This window comes from Misgurnus anguillicaudatus, chromosome 24 (assembly GCF_027580225.2).
Source record: "Misgurnus anguillicaudatus chromosome 24, ASM2758022v2, whole genome shotgun sequence".
In the NCBI taxonomy this organism is placed as follows: Eukaryota; Metazoa; Chordata; class Actinopteri; order Cypriniformes; family Cobitidae; genus Misgurnus; species Misgurnus anguillicaudatus.
In genome coordinates this window covers 35,448,593-35,468,027 of record NC_073360.2, presented here as the reverse complement: position 1 = coordinate 35,468,027, position 19,435 = coordinate 35,448,593, and the positions used below count along the sequence as shown (strand labels likewise).

The window sequence follows — 19,435 nt, the reverse complement described above, 5'->3', positions numbered from 1 at the left end:
AATGCAATTTTAAGATCTTTAGATTTATCTGTAACTGGTAACCATCCTGGGAAAAGGGTCATGAGAAATAATAAATAATAAGGACAATAAAATGTAAATAAATATAAAATCACCCTAAACCAGGAAAAATAATATGATACCATCAAGTTAATACATTGAATAAGAAAAACAGTGTAAGATTAAACAGTAACAATAAGGGGTAGTTTCGTGGACAGGGATTAGCTTAAATCAGGACTAGGCCTTAGTTTAATTAGGAAATATAACTAGTTTTAACAAGCATGCCTTACTAAAAACATTACTGGCGTGCATTTTGAGGAAAAATGCCAAATCGGCGTCGCGCTGCGTTTCATCTGCAGCTCATTGATGCTTGGGGCATTTTGCGCATTATTCACAGTAGAGACTTTTGTACATTATGTGTTCTCTGCTGGTCCAACAGGATAATACGCCATGCCACACTGCTGAATCGTCAAGGTTCAAAGATCATGATGGTGAATTTCTGTTAATCCCTTGGCCTCCAAATTTACCTGACATGAACCAGATTAAACGTTAGGGGGTGGTTTCCCGGATAGGGATTATCTAGGACTATAGGCTACATAAATATTAGTAGTCATAAGTTATTGTAAAGTTTAATATTCATTTTTAGACAAATATTATTAATTTATAGCATTTAAATGTTTTAATTTTCATGTAGTGGGGCTATGAACTCTAACTTAAGTGTGTGTTTAACTTTATTTTTATTGTTTAATGTTTTAATGCACTTGATATTTAATAATAAAGAATGATCTTTATACTGAGAGTGAGGATATGACATGCATGCTGCTCCTCTGTTTTTGCTCCATGACGATGTGCAAATAAGAATTGAGGGCACCCGTGTCCTAATTCACTCACTTGTTTCCATTCATTCAGTCAGTCAAGTGGACTATATTATAGCAATCTAGGGAGTGAATGTGTTTGGTGCTATTTCGTACACAACCTAGCCGAAGAGCTTCTTCACCGACAGAGAAAACGTTAAAAATGCTTTATAATCGGCTTTACTTTATGGATTTAGTTTTGAGGATCATTCACCAGACGACAAAACTGTAGGAAAACTACATTGTGATGCGGTGCTACGCAACAAGACACAAAACGAAAGCGAAAGTATAATGTTGAGGTAAATAATGTTGAGGACGAGTTTCATTTTTAAACGTGTTCAGTTGTCATGTCGTTTGTACATTAAAATTGTAGAGGACCTATTAAAATGTTTTACGTTGTATTTTACATTGCAAGTATATTTATCCAAGTCCAATACTTTACGCGTGGATCGAGAACAGGTATGTAAACGTTATGTTATGGCTCGGAAAAGTTATGACTCGTCGTGTTTACTTTTAATTATGTTGTGGGTATTTATGTCAAAACAGTGGATAGTATGTACAGTATTTAGACCAGGGGTTTTCAAACCTTATGATGGCAGAGATGATCCTTTGAGAGTCCCCTTTACATAAATCCATATTTTGTATAAAGAAACATTTAAGATGGAATCATTAAGTTAGAAATATAGTAATTGTGATATTATACAGAGACTAAATTGTTTATACAATTAAATGATTGCCTACACAGTAAGAGTAGACTTACAATGTTTTCTTTTTCTGTGGATTTTCAAGTGAACCTTTCTGGGAAACCCCTTGGATTCCCTGAGCCAGGTAGGAAAACCCCTGGTATAGACATAACTGCATTACATAACTGCAAAGTTGCTACTGTATTTATACTTAAATGATCTTATTATCACCTATGATGTGCAATTAAATCTTGAATATTGTTTTTATGTGTGCATGTGTTTGTGATTTACCCCTGAAGACTTTAGGATTTAGGTTAAGTGTGTTAACTGTTAGTGTGGATATGGACACACAAGACTCAGAAGAGGACTCGGGGAAGATGGAACGTGAACAGTAAGATTATTTCATTTTCAATAGCAGGTAGTTTTAAATCTTTCTTATGGGGAATAAAACATTTACATCTGTGATGAGACAGGTTGTTGTTAATAGTTTACCTGGCTTAGTAAATTTTTTTACACCGTTAATCATAAAACCATGTACTGTAAAGTTTCTCTTCAATGGCAGTGTATTGATATAATAAATACATTTTATACAACGTGACACCGTTTTTCCATAGCATTTGTTGTCAACAATACACCACCTTGGAATTATAAGATTCTATTTGACATTTTTTGTCAAAATTGAGTTTTTCACATATATGATTTATAGCTTTATTAAAGGGGACAGAGAATGAAAAAACATTTTTACCTTGTCTTTGTTGAATAATGGTAGTCTACCCACATTCACAAACATCCAAAAAGTGCTAAACATGCTAAACATCTCGGTCTTATAGAAATTCCTCTTTTAGAAATGTAAGCCAGAAAACAGCCCAATCTGAAAAACTGATGCTTATGACATCACAGGCATCTAACTGCCCTTCCACTTTAAAATAATTGGCTACATTTTTTGAGTGGCAGCAAAGTCAGCCAATCAGTAATGAGATTGCAAGTTAAGCCAGTAGGGGGAGCCAAATAGGTGCAAAACCACTCGTTTGAAATCCCCCACCCTAATAGAGCTATCTGAGAGAGGTTTTTAGGAAGCTTCTAAGGCATTACAGACCCAAACAAAAAAATTTTTGTCTACATGTCACATCACAGAACAAGGATAAATACTCCGTTCAACCATTCTATGTCACCTTTAAGGAAAAGAAATCACCCATTATATAACATGGTAAAAAGAAATTTGATAGACATCTCCAAAGTTTACCTTCCAAAGGTTTACTGCTAATTACTCATCCTAAAATTCATGATTTCCACAGCACACTTTCAGCCAATTTGCTGACAGAGGATCATTACAGATGTTCAGTGTGTACAGAGGTCTTCAAGAATCCAGTTTCTATTCCCTGTGGACACAGTTACTGCAAACACTGCATTGAGATCTACTGGAGCAAACCAACTCAAGCTGAATGTTACGCTTGTCCTCAGTGCAGAAAGAGGTTCAGAGATCGGCCTGTGTTGTATGTGAACGTTGCTTTAGCTAAACTGATAGAAGAGCGGCAGCGGGCTGGGTTTAGTCCTTCTCTTGCTGATCACTGCTATGCTAGACCTAAAGATGTGGTATTTGGTCTTTTTATAATATTAAATATTATAAATGCCACCAGATTTGTATCTCACATTTTACACTTGTGTGAACTGTTGTCTAAATATAAAATATTTCACATTGTTTTATTCTTTGTTTAGCTCTGCAGTATGTCATGTGACATTAAGACCACCAGAATATCCAGAGCAGTAAAAATAATTCAAGATGAAATATTGACAGCAACAGTGACTAAACAAAAATCGGTAACTATGAAGCATTTATAGGTCTTTGAACATCGAACACATTGAATTTATGAGAAAATGTTCAAGATATTTGAATTATTCTCTGTACCTTCGTAGACCTTGAAGGAAAGGGACGTAAAGGGAAAACGTGTATGTAAAGGGTTCGAAGTTCAATGTAAAGGTGAATATCATGCTATGTTTTTAACTGCATCATCTTTGCATGACAATAAGGGTTTTTAAAATAATAATTGTTTTTTAAAGAAAATTTTTTGTTATCTGGTTTAAAACCAGACACAGAATATCAGCTCAGATATGCAGTTTGTGACAACAACAGTATGATTACTGTCCTCAGACAGAATGGATTATTAACTTAAAAACATCTTTTATAGCCAGGCCAGGACGACCCTCTGTTACTAAACTGAACAGAAACACTATCAGACTGACCTGGTTAAAAGCTGAAGCAGATGAAGATTGTCCAGTTCTGCAGTATATGGTTGAGTATAGAGAAGCAGGACTGGAGGGCTGGTCATCAGTATTAACACAAGGATCTGAGTGTGAATGTACTTTAACTGTACCTCACAGCACCTGCTATAGTGTCAGAGTATCTGCTGTCTATGAGGACATCACCAGCAAACCTAGTGAGGAAACATCTGTACCTGTGGATGGTGAGATAGACGTGAAATTATGAAATTGATAGTAACATTGTACTCTTCATTTGCTTTAATTACACACAATTTCCTCTTAGTGTGGATAATAAACCTCTCAGAGAGAAAGACCTCCATCCTCCTAGAAGTGCTGAAACTCCAAACAGAGAAGAAACCAGTAGAGCTGATAGACTGGACAGATGATGAGAGTGAAGTGAGAGGATTCATTCAGTGTCTGCCATACATCTCACAACTGAGATTTGTTTCATGTTTGTTGTGCTTAAAATCTCTAATGCTTTAATTTATAACCATAATGATTTTTTTATTTTTCTTCCATAGTTTTTACTGCACTATTTTAACTCAAAAGAGAGACAAGTCAGCTATCAAGTTTCTGATGAATTTGTTCACTGCTGCATCAGAGTCTGGAGAAAATTACACTGAACTGTTAACATCTGTGTGCAGTTACAGATATTTTCCTTTAAATTGTTATGATGATGAGCTTCAGTTGAAACAATCAGATTTTTTGCTCGAGTTGTGGTCACACGTGAAGGACTATATGTCCCAAACAGGCAGATGTATCCTTTCAGTGATTCAGTCAATTTACCGGCTAACTCCTGCAGTCTGGACCATAAACCTCTCAGAGAGAAAGACCTCCATCCTCCTAGAAGTGCTGAAACTGCAAAGAGTAATAAAACCAGTAGAGCTGATAGACTGGACAGATGATGAGAGTGAAGTGAGAGGATTCATTCAGTGTCTGCCATACATCTCACAACTGAGGGAAGAGTCTTATGTAACAATACCACCTTAATTAAGTTAGATTTAGTTTTTTTTATGTTGCTTGCTCAGTAAATAATATAGACGCAGAATAACTAAGACTAAAACTTTACTGTAGAACCAACAATCTACATGCTGGTTTAAGAAACGGGAAGTAATTCACCAACAGCATAAATTACTCGATTAAAATCATTATAATAAATCCAGAGCTAGAGAGTCTGGAATTCTCGACTTTAAATTTTATTACTGAAATTTTTTAAAGGGCACCTATTATGAACATTTTAACGAGATGTAATATTGGTCTTGGGTGTACCAAGAATGGTCTGTGATGTTTTAGCTCAAAATATTATATAGATCATTTATTACATATGGAAAATAAAACTTTGAGGGGTGCATCTAAAAAAGTTGTTTTTGGTGTTTAAAGGCATTCTAAGCGAATCTGCGAAACGTTAGTTTTTGTTGATGTTTGAATTGTTTTCAAACAGACGGAGCGTAGCTTTTCCGTGCTTTCATGAACGCGCCCAACCCCCACCCCCAAATCCTTTTTGTTGTTTATTGGCTGGAACACTTTGTTTTGTTTTGTGGTGCTAGGTTTGGCCACTGTGTTTATATTAAAGTTTGTGGAGCCTGGGCTGTCTACAGAGATCAAGTTTTTTTACAGTTTGATCAGCGGACAGGCAGCAAGCAGATAGTGAGGAGATGTTTGCTGTATGTAACAAAAAAAGTTTTATAGTCTAAAACGCGTGAATTCGCTTAGAGCACCTTTAAATGAAAATGAGCTGCATATCCCCACCTTGTTTATTACCTACGCCAATAAATTGTAGCAGAAGCAACATGACACAGATACACAGCACAGCGATGTTGCGTCTGTTTTTTAATGTAATTAATATTTCATGCATCCAGAATGAAGATCTTTATAAAAAAAAGGTGAAAATGAAGAAAAAATTAGTATAAAAGCAAGTAGCAGATGAATAGATTCTTCATTGATTTTAAGGTAACATGCAAAATCAACTTGGCTCAAAAATCCAAGGGGGCACGTGCCTCTCTGTTTGAATAGACATGATGCCTCTGGATACATATATGTAGAGTTCTGACAGCCCATTTGAGCAACACAGAGATGCAAATATTGTTCTGGAGCTGGAGAATATTAATATTTTAATAGGTAGACTGAGTAACTAAAGGCTTAAATAGTTTTAATTAATTTAAACCAGTGGTTCTCAAACTGAGGGCCGTGAGATGATTCCAGGGGGCCCCAGTTTTATGACTTTTTAAAAAAATGCATTAATTTATCATGAATAAGCACTGATAGTGGACGTGGGGGTGTGGCATTGTTTGTGTGACATCACATTAACAAGAGAATCAAAGTGGCCTGTCTAATGAGACTATTTTGGTTTAAGGGGGATTAAAAAAGAGTGGGTGGATTTTGTAGGATTGTTGTGTTCACACTGCCAACAGACATTTATGTGTAAACACCCTGTAAAAGTGGATTTTGTATAATATGTGGCCTTTAAAAGCTCCATTTCATCCAGCTTTGGACATTAAAGTGATATTTTCATGTGTGTTTTTGCAGATTTGATCCTGTATACTGTAAGGGTATGTCTAAAAAGTGCTTCCATTTCCTTATGGATCTCTTTATAGAAGCATCAGACTGTGAAGCAGATACAGGAATAAATTACACTGAATTATTAACATCTGTGTGCTGCCACACATCTTTCCCCTGTGAGGAGAAAAATCTTCATGGGTGTCAGTTTAACGCTGTTCAATCTGATTTTCTGCTGGATCTGTGTTCACATGTGAAGGACTATGAGAGTCAAACAAACTGGAGTCTCCTACCAGCATTACAGTCAATGTATCAGTCACCTGCAGTCTGGACCATAAACCTCTCAGAGAGAAAGACCTCCATCCTCCTAGAAGTGCTGAAACTCCAAACAGAGAAGAAACCAGTAGAGCTGATAGACTGCACAGATGATGAGAGTGAAGTGAGAGGATTCATTCAGTGTCTGCCATACATCTCTGAAATAAGGTTTGAGTTTTTATTCTTGTAGTTTATATGCAGTGTTGTATTTGAACAGGTTTCTTTGTTGAAGGATTTAACATGTTGTTCACGATGTAGCATTGTAACATTTAAGTGTTTTTCGAACTGTATATTGCACATGGGTATTTTTTACATTTGAATTTATAACCATTGATAGTCCCAAGGGTAAAGATGCAGGAAACTGTATTTGATGTGTTTTTATTTTATTTGATAAAAATATTACAGTAGTTATTGAGTGTTGATTTTATAATAAAAAGAAAATGCTTTATTTATTAGGCACATCATGCAGTCCTTCAGTTTAACTTAAAAAACCTCAGGTCAAAAAGTTTGCCCACCCTTGTTTGATAAAAAACAACTGGAGTTTTGTGGGCCACTAAATTGAAATTAAATTTTACCCCACTTGTGACAGAATTGCTCATGCTGAATGTTAAACTGAATATGTTAAATACAGTAAACTATGATAATATAAAGTAAAAAATAAAGTATAAAGCTCACACAACCCTTTAGAGTCAAGATATAAATCTTTAAAATTATTACATAAATATCATTGTCTTTCTGTCATATGTAAAAGCCTATTTTCATTTTTTCCATAACTTTTTTGCTCTTTTAATACTGCATACATTACAGACTACAATAACACTTCCTGTTTCGTTTGTCATCACTAACAGAATTTTGCTTCCTTCTTGTTTAGATTTGTTGCAAAAACTAATGAATTATCTAAACTATGGGAAATAAGAAAGAGAATATTTATTTTGAAATTGTGCTTGCAAGACGCTGTCTGTCAGAAAGAGATCACAGAAACAACCTTGAAGATGCTGCTGTCATCTGTGAATTATAAGAAATGTGATTTTCTGCTGGATCTGTGCTCACATGTGAAGGACTATGGGACTGAAACAGGCAGGAGTGTCCTACCAGCATTACAGTCAATTTATCAGTCATCTCCTGCAGTCTGGATCATAAACCTCTCAGAGAGAAAGACCTCCATCCTCCTAGAAGTGCTGAAATTCCAAACAGAGAAGAAACCAGTAAAGCTGATAGACTGGACAGATGATGAGAGTGAAGTGAGAGGATTCATTCAGTGTCTGCCATACATCTCACAACTGAGGTAAGAGAATTTAGTTTTCTTGTTAGTGTGTCATGTCTCTTTTTATTGCCTGTAGTTTACGTTTCAGCAGAGTTTAATGGTCCTCACCAATTTTTTTTTATTAAAAACTTTAGCATTAGGTACAGAAATCAAACCAAATGAATCATAAAACTGTCTTTATTGCATGAATTAAATATTATTATTATTTTTTAATTATTATTATAATATTATAATAATTATAATATAATAATAATTATTATTATTTTATAACTATAATTATTTAGAGCTACAGAAGTGATTTTCTCTTTGTCTTGGATTGATTGATTTACATTATTGACATGTTAATCAAAAACCTAAGACATAAACAAATGTTTTAATTGGAAAAAGAGTACTGTGGAGGTCATTTTGTTTGTATGTGCCCTGCAAGAACAGAAAGATTTTATGTTTGCTTGCTTTCTGAAACGCGTCTCTCCATATGTGCACTACTGAGTGCACTTCGCCCGCACACACACACACACACACACACACACACACACACAGACGGAGGACGTATTACAAACGGTGCAGAATAAAAGTGTTATGTTGTTTTTCCGTGCTCTATTCCTCAAATTTATGTTAATAGACTACAGTATGAGACACAGTAGCGTAACTATCTCTAAAGTTTAAACATCAAGTGTTCGTTCTCTGAAAGGCATAGTGAGAATCACCTCTGACTGGAGCTGGATCTGACACATTCAACCGCATGTGTGTCCAGAAAGCTGCTCACGTTAGCGCCTTTTTGCGGGTAAAATGGTTTAAAATCACTTGAAATGTTAACATTAGCAAATCTTTGAAACACGTAAAATGATAAACTTTCCCTATTTAAATTTGCGTATTAATCCACAAATCGCATGCGAGCTGAACCGTGGGTCGATCACGGATCAACTGCGATCTGTCACACCACTAGCTCCTGCTGCACAACTTAAACATACTGTAAATAATCATTATCTTGCTCTTTTTTTCTCCTCCTCTGTGCTTTTCTTCTTTCCCTTTTCGGCACCAGAGGGATACATACTTTTTTGTGACATGGCTTATCATTTATTACAGTTACGCCCACTTGCATGCCAGCGCGAATTGTCAATGCACACAGCAGTTGTCTACAAATCAGATTTTTTTGTCTTGAATTATTCATTTATTCATTCGTATTCATTTATTCAAACAATTGGGGGGCCCCCAGGTGGCCAAGGGGCCCCAAGCAGCCGCTTAGTTCGTTTATGCCTCGGGCCGGCCCTGTTATTTAATAAAACTGATGTTGTTAAAACCAAACAGTGGAAGTCTATTGCGAGAGCCACCCTGACAGTTTCTGCAGTGCATACCTTCATGCACAGCTACAACATAAAGAGTATACACAACAGAGATGCACGGGTCAGCTACATCTGCTATTAAAAATAAATCTCCAAATTTTATGAAAGCTACAATGATATTAGGTCAAATTAACAAAACTCGTAGTGACCTCCAGAGTTAACGGTTTATAAAAAAACTTTTTACTAAAAGTTTTTGCTAGAACATGTAGGGGTTAATAAGTTATAATTGTAGTGGATAAGTAGTACTTACATGAACAAAGCAGCGCATCAATTAGTCTTGGCATAGAAAGACCCTTCAGATGTTCAAAAGCACATTACAGACTATCATAGTAGCACTGAATGTCTCTCTACTGTCATCACTAACAGAATCTTGTTCACATTTTGTTTAGATTTGTTGAAAACCCTGATCTACTGGAATCATCTGAACTGCGGGAAAGAAGAAAGAGATTATTTATACTGGATTTGTGTCTGCAAGATGCTCTCTGTCTGAAAGAGATCACAGAAACAACTATGAGCATGCTACTGTCATCTGTGAATTATGAGAAATGTGATTTTCTGCTGAATCTGTACTCACGTGTGAAGAAATATGAGACTCAAACAGGCAGAAGTGTCCTACCAGCATTACAGTCAATTTATCAGTCATCTCCTGCAGTCTGGACCATAAACCTCTCAAAGAGAAAGACCTCCATCCTCCTAGAAGTGCTGAAACTCCAAACAGAGAAGAAACCAGTAGAGCTGATAGACTGGACAGATGATGAGAGTGAAGAAGGATTCATCCAGTGTCTGCCATACATCTCACAACTGAGGTGAGGCTAATTTAGGTTAATTCACACAGTTCAAAAAAATAATTTACTTTTTATATAAAAAAAGTTGTCCTCCGAAGAGGGGGGGTGGTGGCGGGCCAAAAAAAAAAAAAAAGATTAACTGGATCTGTCTGGAGTTGTGGTATTTAGTGAACTGATGAAATCATTTGTTGGGTTGGGTGAGATAATACGGACAAAAATCATGCATCATGCTGAAGACCAAGAGCTTTTTTTGCACTACTGCTTAATTCCTGACCCATTTGTTTTACAGTTTTAGCTGGTATGTTTATCATTTTGTTGTTGTTATTATTATTAAGATAACACTTTATAATTTTCCAAAGCATTAAAGATGATGTATGATAAAACTGACGGACCAGACAGGTCCATACAAAATAAAGTTTTCGAACTGCATTTCAGCAGGGGGTTTGGGTTGTTCCCATGCCGAAGTGACGCTTGTTGAAGAATCATGTTGTCTTTGTGAGCATATGTCCATGGCAGCTTTGTGGTTGCGTGTCTCGTTCTTCCAAGAAGAGCAAGACTACCTCAGCTGCCTCCTTGACAGCGATGTCCCCCATGGTGGTCCAGCAGCTCCACCTTTGGCTTAACCTTGCGTAAAGAAGCAGACGGAGGCAATTAAGCGCATCTTGCAGCGCCAGGACCCTGACGCAAAGCGTCCTCTGCCTGCTCCCCACCAAACTGCTCCTCCTGTGGCGCCGGGGACCCTGCCTGCCCCTGCTGGGCTGGCTCCCCCTCCACATCGAAAATCAAACCGCAGGATGCTGTCTCGCCAACCCACTAAGAACCCCCCATCTTTAAAGCGGACCTAGGAAAAGGGGAAAAGGTGAGGTTTCTTCGCAATGAGATCGACATTCTCCTTTCGAATGCTGGGATCAAGCCTGTGCCCGTGTCAAACCACAGGTCTTCGCAGACTCGCTGTCAGGCATAACTGGGTTTTCCCCCCAAAAAAAAAAAAATGATGGCAATACTCGCAGAGATGTTAAAGTGTAAAAGTGATGTTTATTTTACAGTGCTCAAGAGGTGAATACTGACCCAACACTATGTACAAAATGAACAGAAGACACAAAACTGTGAAAAAACAAGAGAAAATATAAATGTAAATACAAGCCAACTACTTTAAGACAAACAAAGATTTTCTCACGACACCACACTTGCACGTTCGCTAGCCAGGTAAACTGACCCAGATCGTTCTCTGGGGCACCATCTTTTAGGCCCAGCCCTGCCCGTTTTAGTTGAGACCATAATGTACAACAGAGGCAAATAAACAGGTAGTTATGTACTTTTACACAACCCAATTATATATACATTTATATGTATCAACAAAATATTTATAGAAATCAAAAGGTGATCAAAATAACAAACACAAAAGATAAACAAAAATAATAAACACAGAATAAAAATATCTAGTTTAATTATTTCCCCCCCTGCAACAGAAAGGATAATGGACAAGCCGGCTTCCGGCTGCTTCACGCCGACACACCCACTCACAGAGGATCTGGCTCTATTTATCCAGGCGGCTGGTGTTGCTTGGGTTCGACCAGCCGATAATGAAGAAGCAACGCGGAAGACCGGCAACACAGACGCTAACAAACGCTCATAACAAGGAAGTATAGACATAACAACAGGACAAAACATCAAACGAAAGACAAAGCTAATGTGTGTGTGTATTAAAGCCAGTGTGAATACGGTTGGGGATGGAAACGGAATGGATATATACGGTGTGTGAAGACCAGATCAGCGTGCTATAGGCGTGGTGGGCACCCGCCGCCTCAGCAGGAACGGAGAGGATGAGGTATGCAGGGGATGACTGCATGTGTGTGTGTGTGTGTGTGTGTGTGTGTGTGTGCTGCACGGACCAACGAGCATAGGGACAGGTCACTCTGTTACAGCCCGCTACCGAGATAAAGAGCATGTTTTACACTCCTAACTTCTTTGTGCCTAAAAGGTTGTGAATCGAGCTCTTTAAAGGCTTCCATTCAGAATGTTGACACAGAAACCCATTCTCACATGTGCTCAGTCTCAGGATTGGTTTGCGGCAAAAGACCTGAAGGATGCATACTTTCATGTGTCCATTCTCCCTCGACACAGACTCTTTCTGTGGTTTGCTTTTGAGCTGCGGGCTTACCAGTACAAGGACTCCAGGGACCCCCTTTTGAGCCCTTGAAATCAGTTGAGCTCAGTGCCCTCTCTCAGAATATGTCCCTCCTGATCGCGCTCACCTTTATTAAGAGAGTTGGGGATCTTCAAGTTTCTATGCCACCAATGGGTGTCTCAAATTCGGACCGGCCTCCTGTCACATTATATTGAGACCCCGGCCTGGCTATGTGCCCAAGGTTCCTACCACTCCTTTTTGAGATCAGGTAGTGAACCTCCGGGCCCTTCCTAGTGATGACCCAACTCTGTCTCTCTTATGTCTGGTACATGCGTTTCCCACCTACCTGGACCGTCCTCAGAGTTTTAGATCTTCTGATCAGCTCTTTGTCTGTTTTTGAGGTAAGCAGAAAGTGAAGGCTGTCTCCAAACAGAGGCTAGCCCACTGGCTTGTTGATGCCATCTCCCAGAATTTGCCCTGTCCGCTGGGGGTATGGGCTCATTCTACCAGGGGCGTAGCTTCTTCTTGGGCACTGGCTAACATTGCCTCACTTTCATACATTTGTAAAGCTGCAGGTTGGGCTACCCCTAACACTGCTAGAATTTACAATTTAAGGGTACAAACAGTATCATCATGAGTTGTGTCTGCTCCGAATACCTAACCTGGACAATGTCTATAGGCCTAGATTGTGCACTTGTTCAGTTGCACAAATCTCATCCCTATGAATTCCCCCTAGCGGTGAATCTGGGTATTGTTCTCTCTTTAGGTCGGCTTGCGGAGAAGTAGACCTTATTACAGGCGATTTCTGACGTCGCAATTTGTTTTTTGATTCAAGGTTCTTTTTGATCCTGATTTATTTTCTCCATTCCGTTTCCCTACGTATGTTACGATACAATTGAGAGGAGGAAACAAGTGCAGGCAATCAGAAAAGGTTTATTGTAAATGATGGTAAACACAATGAAACAACGGAGTAAATGACTGTCCAGGATGTTGGCAATGGTGATCGAAGGTGGTTTGAGGAATGTTGAAGAGTGAAGTCGGTGATGAGTGTGATGATGGCCAGTGGATAAAACCAGGAACGGACAAGAACACTCACACGTGGACGACGTCACGAAACACTAGTCCAAACACACGAAGACGAGAGACGATAATCCAAGTGTAGTGGCTGGAACATAAATGAGGATCTGACAACAGGGAGAGAGATGAGTGAGTATTTGTAGCAGAGTGAAGATGAGGATCAGCTGGAGCGAGGTAATCAGCACACAGGTGACAACACTTAATCAAACGAGCACATGGAGACAACGTGAGTACAAACACAAAACACAACACGGAGGAAACATTGGATTTCCTACCGTGACAACGTAAACCTTAGTTCTTCCCTGGGTGGGTTTATACCCTCACCCCCGAGCAGAGGTAACTTCAATTTTTGTAGCTCCGACCTTAAGTTTGGTTTCCATTTTTTTAGGTGGAGACATATTTTACACTTTTACCTACGAGTGGTAAGTTGTGTTCTCTGGATGTCTCTCAGAGACTTCCCATTGTTGGACTGGCGCCCTATGCCATGCTTTTGTAGAACCTTTTTTTCCTGTCTCTCTGGTACGTTTCACTTTCCCTGTGCACTTGATAGTTATTAACCAATGCAAAGTTCTCTGGCACACACTGCTTGCTAGCTTTTTCTTTATCATAACAACTTGCTCAGCGTTGCAGCATTATTCATAGGTGCCCCTAGTGTCACTTCATGGACACAACATTGTTACAGAAGGGGAATGTCTTGGTTACATATGTAATCTTCGTTTCCTGATGGAGAAAACGAGATGTTGTGCCCCTTCTGCCAAAATGCTGACTTCCTGATGACGGCTGGTCTTAGACCGATTTCTCAGCACTAAAACTAAATGAAATTGGTTTCCCAAGGTCAAACCCCTAGTGTGACTAATAAAATATTACAGTTTGTAAACCAACATCTTGCTACATTCTTAATAATTTCTCCTCAAGTATAAAAGTGATAATTCTGTGTTTTTGTTTTCCACAGATTTACTAATGTTTTCTATAAAAGAGAATCTGTTAGTCAGTTTCTGGTGAATCTGTTTACTGCAGCATCAGAGTTTGACACAAACACAGAAGAAAAATACACTGAACTGTTAACCTCTGTGTGCAACTACGCAACTTTCCCATGTGAGAAAGATGATGATGATTTTGAGTATCAGATTGAACAATGTGATTTTCTGCTGGATCTGTACTCACATGTGAAGAACTATGAGAATCTAACAGACAGGAGTGTCCTACCAGCATTACAGTCAATTTATCAGTCATCTCCTGCAGTCTGGACCATAAACCTCTCAGAGAGAAAGACCTCCATCCTCCTAGAAGTGCTGAAACTCCAAACAGAGAAGAAACCAGTAGAGCTGATAGACTGGACAGATGATGAGAGTGAAGTGAGAGGATTCATTCAGTGTCTGCCATACATCTCACAACTGAGGTGAGAAAGTTTTAAGAGTAAAATAGTCATCTGCAAACCTGGCTCTTTTATCTTGTGAAGAAGTTAAATTTGTATATATATATCTAATTTAGCATTGTCGTTCAGCACAACGATGTGATATAATCTAACACGCAGGGCACAGCAGCACTTTCATGATAGTCAGAACACAAACTTAAGCTCTATGTGGATGGTAATTGTTTTTCATGAGAATGTCTGTAAAGATGTATTTTCATGCCTCTTCCATGATAAAGCAATAATAACAGTTCTTTTAGGGGCCAGTCACACCAAATGCTTTTTAAATGCTTGGAAACGCAAGGCACACTGCACAGACTTTTTTGGTCAAACCTCCCTTCACATTACTTAAATTCAAGGTTTTGTAATATTAACACGTGACTGCACAACCACCCAAAAAATTATTTAATGCCATAATGTGACTGTCGGAAGTCCGAGCTATCCAGGCTCTATGGATTTGATTTTTTTAAATCATGAGTCAACTGAAGTATCTCATATTGTCCTTTACTGGATATTAAAGTGATAGTTTTGGTTTCTCTCTGCAGATTTACTCATGTTTTCTATGAGAAGAGAGAATCTGTTGTTCAGTTTCTGGTGAATCTGTTTACTGCAACATCAGAGTTTGACACAAATACAGAAGAAAAATACACTGAACTATTAAAGTCTGTGTGCTGCTACACAACTTTCCCCTTTAATAAAGATTATTTTGATGATTTTGAGTATCTAGTTGATCAGTGTAGTTTTCTGCTGGATCTGTACTCACATGTGAAGAACTATGAAAGTCAAACAGGCAGGAGTCTCCTACCAGCATTACAGTCAATTTATCAGTCATCTCCTGCAGTCTGGACCATAAACCTCTCAGAGAGAAAGACCTCCATCCTCCTAGAAGTGCTGAAACTCCAAACAGAGAAGAAACCAGTAGAGCTGATAGACTGGACAGATGATGAGAGTGAAGTGAGAGGATTCATTCAGTGTCTGCCATACATCTCACAACTGAGGTAAGAGTTTTACAGAAAAATGTCACTCTGCATTGTTTCAGTTCATCAGTTTTTTAGACAGCTGTGAAATAAAAGTACTTATATTCTTTTCATTATGTAGGAATGCTGAGGAGTATATCCCATCACTGTGTAAAGTGTTTGGTCCTAAAGTGAATAGAGATGAGGTGACTCCTCTGCTTCAGGCTCTGGGGTTTACAGTCACTCTGAGTGAAAAATTACCCAGCAGCACCTGCAGATGTGTGGGGAGAGTGTTGAGTCTCTCATCCTCAAAACTAAACCTGACTCTAAAGTCACAAGCAATCTCTCTTGAAGGTGTCACATTACTCTTCAGACACATAACACACCTACAGACCCTCAGGTATGAGATACATTTAATACATTATCTCTGTGATAAATATGCATTAAAGTCTCATAATACTCTGCTTTGTCTTCAACAGTCTGGAAGGCAGTATGGTGATGAAGATGGTCAGCAGCTTAACTTCTTTCCTGAGACGACTGTCTGTACAATTTCTGGATCTTACTAAATGTAAAATAGATGCGGCGTCTGTCACTGCTCTGTTGTGTCTTCAGGGACTCCAGACTATCAGGTCTGTTGAATGTGCAAAGTTGAAAGTCAAATTTTTGCTTAATAAACCAAATGGTTTCACAATCTGACACAGTCTGGTTGTGTCTGTGTGTTCAGATTGTCTAAAGAGACTCTTCAGCAGCTGGTTTCAGTGGTGTATGAAGCACAGGATGATGAACTGACACGCTGCTTTCTGAAGAAGGTGTCTGAAGATCTGACTTCATGCTCACTGACCTGGGAAGTGATTCAGTATCTGCTACAACATCAACCTTTACATTTAAAGTTAGACTTTAGGAAAAACAAAATCACTTGTGAAAACATCAGAGATCTTCTGCCTTGGTTAGACAGAATCAATTTTAAAAGGTCAGTAGACATTTAGCAATCGACCTGTTCAGTTCAAAATTATTTTTTACATTTTTAAGTCATAAATTGACACTGTGCTTTCAGAATAGCTGTTTTTAATACAGTGTTTGCTTTAAAGGGTCCACATTATTTATGTCCAAACACTAGTACAAGGTGTTTGGACATAAATTTCTGTTAACAGTGTGTAAACAGAAGAACCTTACAATCACAATAAATCAACCACTCCTCACTTTTTAATCTCCATTAAACCAAAGCAGTTTCATTAGACATGATGTTTGATTCTCTTGTTAATGTGACGTACTGATAAAGCCCTGCCCACGTATTTTTCAGTTTGGCCTATTATTTTTTTAACTTCTCAATTCGCCATTTTTGCACATGTAATTCTTTGTTTATGCATGTTTTAGTAAATAGTTATGAGTGATTTTATTCTCCACAGGTTGACCCCCAGTTTTATTCTGTCCATCATTATGGAGATTTATGAGAGTCGCTCTCCTCAGTTTGTGTCCGGTCTGTTGAGTTCAGCTGAGAATGACATCAACCTGAAGAACAAAGTGTTGAATTCAGATCAGTGTTCAGCTCTGTGCTTCACTCTCCAGCACTGTAACACTGTCAAACTCAATCTGTTCTGGACCTCCATACCAGAGGAGGAGCTAAAGAGACTTCTGCCCTTACTCAACAGAGTCACACAACTCAGGTTTACACCTCTGACATCATACAAAATATTATAGTGTAGTGTGTATCTTTGTGTTAACAGTGTTTGTGTGTCTCAGTGTTGACAGACAGCTCTTACTGAAGCTGCTTCATTGCTGCAGTTCATCTGATGACCAACAGGAGGCAGCAAATCTTCTGCTCTCTGCTCTTCAGTACAGACTGGATTTCTCCTCCTGCTCAATTTTAGACCTGACAGTCACACAGAAAAACAAATTCAACCTGACCAGTAAAGACTGTAAAATAATCTCATCTGTGCTTCAGAAATCTCAGAGTGTTGTAAAGTTGGTTTTAGAGGACTGTGAGGTCTCTGATTCGGCAGTGAAACACCTTCTTCCAGTTCTGTCTCAGGTTCAGCTCAGGTAAGAACAGTGATTTACACAAAGGTCACTTTCATTACACTGTTTTCAATGGAGCAGTGTATTTATATTCATCAATCATTTAATCCTAATGTTTAAACAATTAACAGTTTAATATATTTTCTTTGCATCTCTCAGCTGTGGTAAAGCTCTTCTGCTGCAGTTTATAGCTTGTATTACTGAAGATGCAGAGAAAGAATCTTTGAGGTGGGTTCAGTCTCTTTCTCAAGCTTTAGGAGGTGAGGTGGACCTCAGTCACACTCAGATGGATCAGAGATCTTGTGAACAGCTGTCAGTGTTTCTGGAATATTCTGATGGATTGACAGAACTGGACCTCAGTCACTGCAGACTCACTGATCAATACATGAATCCACTCTTACCACACCTGCACAAGACTCAAACTCTAGAGTGAGTTAAACATCACATCACAAATAGAAAGACTATAAAGATTAAATAATCACATTTACTCAATATTTAATATTTTTCATCTCATTGTTGCTTTCAGTCTGAGTCACAACAATATTACTGATGAACTAGCAAAGAAAATACACAGCGTTGTTTCCACTCACGACAATATTCAGACAGTACGGTAAGTGTGTGTGTTTATGTGTGCATGTTAGTGTTTTATCAGGTTAGTGTTTGCTAAAAAGTTGTGCATTTTGTCTTTGCAGACTTTTTGGAAACAGAATCAGAGACAAACAGCAATTTACCAGAGTCAAGCAAATTGAAATATGGTGAAGACATTCAACTCAATTTGTCATGCAGTAATATTTGAAACATAATGAAGAAAATCAACCACTAACATGACTTTGTTTAGTATAATTATTATTATTGAATTACATTTCTTCATCTTTTAAAATTTTGTTTTCTGTTTAAACCAAACCACATGGATGTAAACTGTATAGTTTATTATAGAGCTATGATTAAATACTGTATATTGGTTAATATTTTAGCAAAGATTTCATTAGTTGAGTATGTAGTAGTGTATATACTGTATAGGACTATGTCAGGATAAACGTGGTTTTATTTTACTTGTGGTTATGGTTATATTTTCTGGTATATCCAGTAAAGCCTACATTTCAGTTTTAATCTTAGTTACAAAATACAGAAAATTATGTAAAGAAGTTTATTTAAATATCTTCTTTAGGGGTGAAAATATATAAAGTCAAACATTTTTACAAGTGTGTATATGTTTAACATGTTATATAATAAAATGTATTAAATAAACACACAAAACTTGAATAATTGCTTAATAGATTAATAAGATCTCATAGTGAATAACTGCACATGAGTCACTGTTATAAATGAAGTAAGATCTGTATGTGTGCTCAGAAAACATCAGGCTGCTTTTGTTTTTCATTAAGCGTTTAAGGATAAAACATGTCAACTATTATGAGGGTTTTAATAAGATTTTGAGGTCCTGTCACACATGAAGACATGTTTATTTTGTAAAAGGTTTGTTTTGAAGCCAACCAAAGCGGTTTTAATATTTAACTACAATGAAATTAAGAATTGTTGGATTTATGTACATTGTAATTTAATTACAGACACTGATTTCACATGATTGAAATAAGTTTTCTTAAAATAAATTAACATCTTACCATCTTGCCCATCTTCTAACACATCAACTTTGAGGATAAACATGCTAGAAGCAGGAAAAATGGGCAAATGTGAGGATCTGAGTGACTTTGACATGGGCCAAATTATGGCTAAATGACTGGGTCAGAGCATCTCCAAAACTGCAACTCTTGTGTGGTGTTGCCGGTCTGCAGTGGTCAGTATTTCAAAAAGTGGTCCAAGGAAGGAAAAGCGGTGAACCGGCGACAAGGT

The 19,435-nt window shown here is 37.9% G+C and overlaps 1 protein-coding gene across 1 annotated transcript; it reads left to right on the top strand.

Moving 5' to 3' along the window:
- The first annotated feature begins 1,194 nt into the window (after positions 1–1,194).
- LOC129438955 (uncharacterized) lies at positions 1,195–19,194 on the top strand. Its single transcript, XM_073862986.1, has 17 exons — positions 1,195–1,310; positions 1,834–1,925; positions 2,830–3,127; positions 3,251–3,352; positions 3,449–3,512; positions 3,721–3,996; positions 9,864–10,017; positions 14,154–14,600; positions 15,158–15,610; positions 15,711–15,968; positions 16,048–16,197; positions 16,293–16,538; positions 16,975–17,232; positions 17,309–17,608; positions 17,744–18,013; positions 18,111–18,194; positions 18,277–19,194. The coding sequence occupies exons 2-17, from the start codon at positions 1,876–1,878 to the stop codon at positions 18,341–18,343; spliced, it is 3,477 nt and encodes a 1,158-aa protein (XP_073719087.1). The 5' UTR covers positions 1,195–1,310; positions 1,834–1,875; the 3' UTR covers positions 18,344–19,194.
- Positions 19,195–19,435: the final 241 nt, after the last annotated feature.

What these genes read in the sequence shown, in the direction of transcription:
- LOC129438955 (XM_073862986.1), top strand. Translation starts at nt 1,876, where the DNA reads ATGGACACACAAGACTCAGAAGAGGACTCGGGGAAGATGGAACGTGAA. An exon ending in GGGAAGATGGAACGTGAACA is followed by an intron (nt 1,926 to 2,829) that starts GTAAGATTATTT and finishes TGATTTCCACAG; the next exon opens with CACACTTTCAGCCAATTTGC. An exon ending in CCATACATCTCACAACTGAG is followed by an intron (nt 14,601 to 15,157) that starts GTGAGAAAGTTT and finishes TTCTCTCTGCAG; the next exon opens with ATTTACTCATGTTTTCTATG.